The sequence below is a fragment of the Penaeus chinensis genome, chromosome 9 (assembly GCF_019202785.1).
Source record: "Penaeus chinensis breed Huanghai No. 1 chromosome 9, ASM1920278v2, whole genome shotgun sequence".
In the NCBI taxonomy this organism is placed as follows: domain Eukaryota; kingdom Metazoa; phylum Arthropoda; class Malacostraca; order Decapoda; family Penaeidae; genus Penaeus; species Penaeus chinensis.
In genome coordinates, this window is record NC_061827.1 from 31792827 (window position 1) to 31800326 (window position 7500).

The 7500-nt window shown below is 39.5% G+C and overlaps 1 protein-coding gene across 2 annotated transcripts; it reads right to left on the reverse strand.

Moving 5' to 3' along the window:
* Window positions 1-336: 336 nt before the first annotated feature.
* On the reverse strand, window positions 337-6473 carry LOC125028874 (differentially expressed in FDCP 6-like). Of its 2 annotated transcripts, none has more exons than XM_047618442.1 (9): window positions 6309-6473; window positions 5785-5991; window positions 5262-5495; window positions 4684-4961; window positions 4373-4574; window positions 3636-3787; window positions 3311-3462; window positions 2948-3072; window positions 337-2303 (listed from the first exon to the last, which is right to left on the reverse strand). In XM_047618442.1, exons 1-9 carry the CDS (start codon window positions 6462-6464, stop codon window positions 2112-2114), a joined length of 1698 nt encoding a protein of 565 aa, XP_047474398.1. In that variant the 5' UTR covers window positions 6465-6473; the 3' UTR covers window positions 337-2111. The 2 variants fall into 2 exon arrangements, with proteins under 2 accessions (XP_047474398.1, XP_047474399.1); XM_047618443.1 differs by having other exon boundaries at window positions 5262-5505; window positions 6309-6456.
* Window positions 6474-7500: the final 1027 nt, after the last annotated feature.

Here is a 7500-nt window from a genome sequence, read left to right on the forward strand (position 1 = left end):
AATGCAAGGAACATGTATTGTTGGCCAGGTTCTAAGCCTGGACAGACATTAAGGCCATCATATGGATTGAGTGAAGCTTACTTTTGAACTTATTAATGCACTAAGCAGAATTTACTTATCCTGAAAAGATACCACTAATACCCAGTTGTTCAAGCTCATTCTAAAACTATACATTTTGTGTAAAGACGACATCTTTACTATTTCTTTGAGGCAATCCCATGACAAACTTAGGGAAAATACAGTAATTATATTATGTTATTTTAATTAGTGTAAATTAAAGGAACAAATGTCCCAATTGAAATGTATTCTAAGGAATGTAACCGAGTGAAGCAACTCTTCAGTTTATCATGAATTTATTTGCCATACAAATAGTATTCAAAAAAGAGTTTCATATCTATATAATATTTTTACATTTTTAAGATTTTATTTTTTAATTGTGATTGGACTAACCAGTTGATCACACATTGGTATTATCGTTTAATACATTGCATTTATGACCTTAGAAATAAACTGAAGATCTATTCAGAAGCAGATATTGTAACCTCTTCAATGTATACGAAGACTAAACTAACATTAATAAAAAAGTGCACATATGTCATCCATTGGTAGTTGGACTTTGAGCAGTTCTATATCATATCATACTAGAGCAACTATGAAAAATAACGTCAGGAAACTAATAGATTAATCAACAGCATTTGCATTTCAGTGTCAAGTTTCATTGTGGAGTTATCAAAGATTGTGGAAATACAATGAAATCAGATGAGGGAAGGACGTGACCAATCTAATTTTTAAAATAAATGTTTTACTAAACAAATTATTTTGGGTTGATGTTTGTAATTACAGAAAGGTGATTACATATATTCAAGTGTGCAAAGTGAAATTCGTCCTTTTCACATTTCTTTTTTAAAAATTAAGGCACATCAAGCACATTGGAATGTATGTATTTTCAATTATACTATTATTACAAATCTAGAAATGCATCAGGTCATGGAAGTGTAAAACATAATTATCATACAGGAAACAAATCTCATGAACATTTCCACAGATATAACCAACTTGCATCAACCTCCGTGACGTGTGAATATTGGTAATTAAACTTCACATCAAGACATGAATTCATGGATAAACCAGGTACAAAATAAAAATACTTAAAACCAAGTGAAGCACCGGTAACATTTGCAAAAGCTTATACAAACCATGAAAAGTGTTATGGGAAAAGCTTCTACAAACCATCTTAACCTAAATATAATTTGGATATCGAACATTCACAATGTATGTAACTTACAGTGACATCTGGTGCATTACTTACATTTGCATATTGCACACCAAAAGAGCTTAAACAATTAGATTGCACATTTACACAGAGATATAACAACCAAAAAGATGAGCCACAGGACAATAAACAGGTGTAAAACAACATCACTTCCTTATAGACATTTTCTTTGATCAAAATCACATGCATTCTGTAGGGAAAGTTAGTACCAAGATGTGCAAGTGAAGCTCTACCAGTCTTGCAAGGCTCTCTTGTTCGCACCTAGCTGATGGAGACTGAATTTCCGTAATACCTCTGCGTATGTGAAATATTTTATGTGCATTACCTGATGAACAGGGAACACATGTAGCATTACAAATGCCAAAGTTCTAGTTGATTTCTGTGTCGCTCGCAAGAAAGAGGAATGAACACAGTGCAGTAGATACAAATTGTGCTTTTCATGAAGTCTACCTTCTAACTTTCAGCTAGATGCTTAAAAATTTTGATGATGGTTAGTCATTATCCTTATTTCTGAGAAATGGATAACTAATATAAGGAAACGGCAAAAAGCTTTGGAATATGTGTGTGTGTGTGTGTTTGTGTGTGTGTCTCTGTGCGTGTGCGTGTGCGTGTGCGTGTGCGTGTGCGTGTGCGTGTGCGTGTGCGTGTGCGATGTGTGTGTGTGATATATATATATATATATATATATATATATATATATATATATATATATATATATATATATATAAACACTATCAGCACAACTTATTTTAATCGGTAGATATTTTGCCAATAGAAATTGGTATCCAATATATTATATAATTATCTTTTAATCTAAAACTAGAATAAATACATACACTTAGCTACTTTCAATAGTTCCATTACTATTGCCATTTCCATTACCATTATTGCTATCCTCATTCTTAGAACGGAACTTGAAAAGACGCGCAGCATGAGCATTGAAAGAAGATGATCTCGTAGGCACTGGTCCTCGTTCTTTTCTTATAGGCCGTAGAGAGTAAGTACGAACAGGTGGTGTTCTCTCTTTTACCTAGAAGAAATGTATACCACATATGAATAAAAGTTTGAGGACCAATCAAAAAAGCATGAAAGCACCACCTAAGAACTATTTCATGGAATTTCTGTGCAATATTTTTCTTCCTGTTTTTCTTGTTTAGTAGTCAAGGATATTTGTTTTTGCTTGCTTTTGCTTTCAGTCAGAAACCTCATGTCCAGAAATAATTAATATGAGTTCCTTACGTGAAGTTATAAAATGTGTAGCTGAATGGAATAATTGCTCCTCGAAAAAAAAATTGTTTTCAAATGGAATACTCATTTTATAATATAATTTATCATGTCAAGAAGCATTTCATTTTAAAGAAAATAAAACGAAAAGCAGTCACAGAATAGATAGTCAAGAAAATTAATTAAAACAGATGAAAGGTTAAACAAGAGAAGTAACAGGAGTATAAAAATTATGCTGGAATGGTTAAAAGACTTTTTAGAAAAAAATAGATAGGAAACATTTATCAAAAACAGCTACAGAAAAAGAAAGGAAACACAATAAAATATTATAGTTTATCTAACAATCACGCAGAAAAAAAATCATTTTCACAGTCTTTAATATCATCACCGAAACAGCCTCAGTTTTCAAAAGTTGTTCAGTAATTTCTACAATAATTGTCATCACATCACCTTCATTCTTGCTTCCAACAGTTCTTTTCCTCTTTCTGACATGACGATTTTTTCTCTGGCACTACGCAGCTCGTGGTCAAGTTTTAATCGATCTGCCTCTAGCTGCCGCAGCTTCTTCTCGGCTTCTGTTGGAGAGAATAACAAAAAAAAAAAAAAAAAAAAAATAGCACCAATAACAGACTACATTAGAGATTATATGATTGTTCCCATTACTCTCACTGAAACTGTGTGTGTGTGTGTGTGTGTGTGTGTGTGTGTGTGTGTGTGTGTGTGTGTGTGTGTGTGTGTGTGCGTGTGTGTGTGTGTGTGTGTCTGTGTGTGTGTGTATGTGTGTGTTAGTTTCACTGATCACAAATCCCTTACCTCTTAATTGATTATCCTTTTCTTCTTGGAGAAGTTGGAAAGCTTCTCTCTTTTTGGTTTCTTCCGCTAGCATTCTCTTTTGCTCTTCTTGAAGTCTCTCCAAATCTTCTCTTCTTTCCCATTCCTCTCGCAAAACCCGAGCTTGCAAGTTCCTGTAGTGTTAACTGAGGTTAGAGCTACGTATCATGTAAATTACAGATAAATCTTTAAGGTTTAGGATCGCAACAAAGGAACATTAATTCCGTTTTAAGAGAGTTAAAAATTAATAAAGGTTCGATATTTTAGAAAGAGAAGTCATATGGCAAAACAGGAAAAAAAATCCCACCTAACAATTTCCTCGTCTCGTTTCGCTTGAGTTTCCTCCTCCAGTAGAGTTTCTAACTGGAATCTTAGATTTTGAAGCTCTGCCACGCGCCGTTCCTCTTCCTGGCGAGCCAACGCCTCTTCCTTGGCTGCTGCTTCAGCTTCTGCACGGGCCTGTTTGCAGAAGAGACGAAAGATTTAACTACTTCCTCTTACTTGTCCATTTAGTCACTATCTTCTCTCTCTCTCTCTCTCTCTCTCTCTCTCTCTCTCTCTCTCTCTCTCTCTCTCTCTCTCTCTCTCTCTCTCTCTCTCTCTCTCTCTCTCTATTTCTCTCTCTCTCTCTATTTCTCTCTCTCTCTCTCTCTCTCTCTCTCTCTCTCTCTCTCTCTCTCTCTCTCTCTCTCTCTCTCTCTCTCTCTCTCTCTCTTTCTCTCTCTTTCTCTCCCTCTCCCTCTCCCTCTCCCTCTCCCTCTCCCTCTCCCTCTCCCTCTCCCTCTCACTCTCCCTCTCACTCTCCCTCTCCCTCTCCCTCTCTCACACTCGCACTCGCACTCCCTCTGCTTCCTCTCTCGCATTCCCTCTTGCACTCCCTCTACTTCTTCTTCTCCCTCTCCCTATCCCTGTCCCTATCCCTTCCCTTTCCCTCTCCCTCTTGCTCTCCCTCTCCTTTTCCTTTCATTTCCATAGTTCCCTTGGTTTCTAACTCAGTCACTCTATACGTATTTATCTCTTTTAAAAATGGCCTCATAAACGTACTATTTTTTCCGCCATGAGCTCAGCCTGTGTATTCTCAATGATATCTGCCTGTGAAGCCCTTCGGATCCTTTCGGCAGTTTCACGAGCCTCTTCCTCCTCATATTCGCTTCTCCGCGATATGGATTGCACCAGCTGATATGGCAGTGGCTCTCTAGAGTGTCGGATTGCAATATCCAGGGCTCTCAGCCACTCGCTCTTACTCCTGAAAGAGTAGCAATATATCTTATAGTATATGTATACACTTGACCTTGACTTTGTCTGGACATGTATATAAAGGCACTATACAAGCAAGCTTTCAGTGGCTACATTACCTGTGGTCAATAGCCGCTAACTGAATGAGTTTATTTGAGTCCAGACACAACGTGAATCTACAAGGTCTGGTTCCCGGCTCGTCTGGGATGCTGTGGACTGTGGATGACGGCGTTAGTTTCACATGTGTTCTGCCAAGCATGAAGTCGGCTGCCCGCGCTACCACTGCCTTCGTTCGTGCCGTGGGCTTGTGATTTCTTGTCGCCATCGCCCATGGCAGCACCTCGATCTCACGCCCTACCCACACAGGAGCCCACCACGCTCTCTGGTAGACTTTACCCTGGCAATTTACAGATGGTAAGTTACCCTTAAGTGTTACTGGTTTCTATCATCTGCCCTATGCCTATTATTTATTTATAACATTTGCATTTTTCTTATTTTACAGTTATTTAATCAACTGTTATTTCTTCATTCTCATATGTGATATTATGTATTTGAAAAATCTGGTGTTATTCTAGATATCTGTCTGTTCTTTTATAGTTATACTTTTATTATATGACACATGATATGACACTGTAAGTACTATATCAAAGGCTTTAGTGCTGGAATTACTAAACAAACAAACACAAAGCGCACAAACCCGCTTCATGATTTGGTCCACGAAAAAACCGTAGATTTCATCGACAGCCTGGTTTATGGCAGGGGTTTCCGTGTCTTGTATGTAACGTCCCTCCAGGAACGTCAGGAACACAGGGAAGGTGAAGCTCGTTATCACGGTGGCTAGCTGGTTAAAGTCTTTGGCATCCCATTCTCTTCCCAGTTGAATGACCAGCTGTCGAGTAACTTCTCTCACTTCTACAATGCTCATCGTCACCTGAAAAACGCTGCATTCACTAACGCGACATTGCATGCATATAATTATTTCACTGTCTTTTCAGTTGATATTGTTGTTTTAAAAGATCGGAGGGTTATTAAATCAAAATCGCTGAATGCTTCTTCATAAGAGCGATAAATTATATGAATTAAACTTGAAAATATTCATGGGTTAAAAGTCTCTATTTCATATCCACAGACCCCTCGCTTTTACTTCGGTTTGACTGGCTCAAGGCGATGACAGTCACTAAGCAATGGGGCCTACACAATGAGCCATTCTTCTGCCTAACCTGCAAGAGCCCTTTCCTCGACGGTTTCCTCTCCGCCAGGAGGCAAAACACCCGGAAGAGCTTGTAGACGGACTCCTCGGAGAAGAGCGGCAGGTGGCGCTGGATGAGGGAGGAGCGGCCCAGCAGCCAGAAGGTGTGCTCAAGGGTATCATGGTACCCCTTGAGCTCGCTGTACGGGGTGCTACCATTGTCCACTTCAGCCAGGACCTGTCAGTGCACAAACCAGAGTCGGTGTAGATGGCCAATACTTGAGTAAGATGGTAAAAACATGTGTTGAATCATTAGCCTATCCATATGTGGCCCAACACGAAATCTTGTCCGATCTCTAGCTCCAAGTTAAACCTCTGCCACACTTGTTTGTCACAATGATTATGGAAATTATTGCGTTGTCCACCAGTTTTCCAATCAAGTTTTTATTCCCAATCTAGTACGTTACACACGAAGTGTAGTCGATTGTCTTTCTAAATTATGAACTGGATTCAATTTTCGTAAATTAATAAATGAATGAATAGATAAAACCATACCTCATGTGTCAGAAAATAAAGAAACTGTTCAAAGGTGAGTTGTTTGGAGCTCAGGTACTCGGCAATGCAGGTCTCCACTTGTCGGTCGATGATGAGTAAGACCCCCACATTCTGGGTCAAAACCTGAAGTGAAAAGTGGAAAACGTACATTTTCATTTATCCTTTTTTATAAATGCTGATAAACCTCACAAGCCCCAGAGATAATATATATATATACATATTTATCAATACATTATAAGTTTGCTTGCATATAATGTTCACATACAAAAAAAAGGTTCAAGTTTTAAAAGCATACATTCAGCCTTCTGTCTACACACTTTCTCACACCTACTCAGAACGAGTCCCCCACCCTAGCCGACCCCAGCCGACCCCAGCCGACCCCAGCCGATCCAGACGGGCGGTTGTGACTGTATCTCGGTGGGCCAACTTATAATGGGCCTTGCCATTTGCCTCCTCTCCATCCCATTTGTTCGTCACCCCCTCTCCACTTCCACTTTTTATCTGTTCTCACTATTTGGCGCCTCTCACCTCTGCCCCCTTTTACCTTTTCTTTCCCTTTCCCTTTCACTTCTTTCCACCACTCTCTCTATTCCTGTTTCTTTGAAATCTCCCTCTGTCTTTCGCCTCATCCGCTTTGCCGTCTCTCTTCTCTACCCGTCTTTCTCTTTTCTCTACCTCTTCTTCTCACCTCTTGCCGTGCCTTTCCTTCTATCCATGTTTCTCTCCTTCCATCTTTTCCCCTTTGCCATGTCTCTCAACTGCCTCTCTTCCCATTTTCTCTCCCTCTCCCTTTCATCCCTTGCCGTTTTTCCTCCTATCCTTCTTCCCTTGATCTCTCCCTTACACCTCCCCCCTCCCCACTACCATCACCCGCCCTCTCTTTCCTGCCAATCTTTCTGCCTAGAATTTCGCCACCCTGCCGACGCCACACCTTCCCTCGGGCTTGCCATCCCTCCCTCTGCCTCCATTGCAAGCCAAACGACCCTTCCATTCCTTCCATCCACTCGTCTGTCGTCCTCAAAAGCCCGGTCATTCATCATGGTCTAAGAAGTCTCACACCATGTTACAAAGAAAGAAATCCATTGATAATTTGTAAAGTAAATAAAATAATGAATGTGTAAATGTTTCAACATATAAACAAATGAAGTAGCATAAGGACACTCAAATGAAGACCGATTAATCAAAGACACCC

Coding starts and splice junctions, on each gene's coding strand:
- LOC125028874 (XM_047618442.1), bottom strand. CDS start 6,464: ATGAAAATGTACGTTTTCCACTTTTCACTTCAGGTTTTGACCCAGAAT. Junction 4,962..5,261: donor TGGACCAAATCATGAAGCGG/GTTTGTGCGCTT, acceptor GTAAATTGCCAG/GGTAAAGTCTACCAGAGAGC. Junction 3,788..4,372: donor AGCTCATGGCGGAAAAAATA/GTACGTTTATGA, acceptor TTCTGCAAACAG/GCCCGTGCAGAAGCTGAAGC.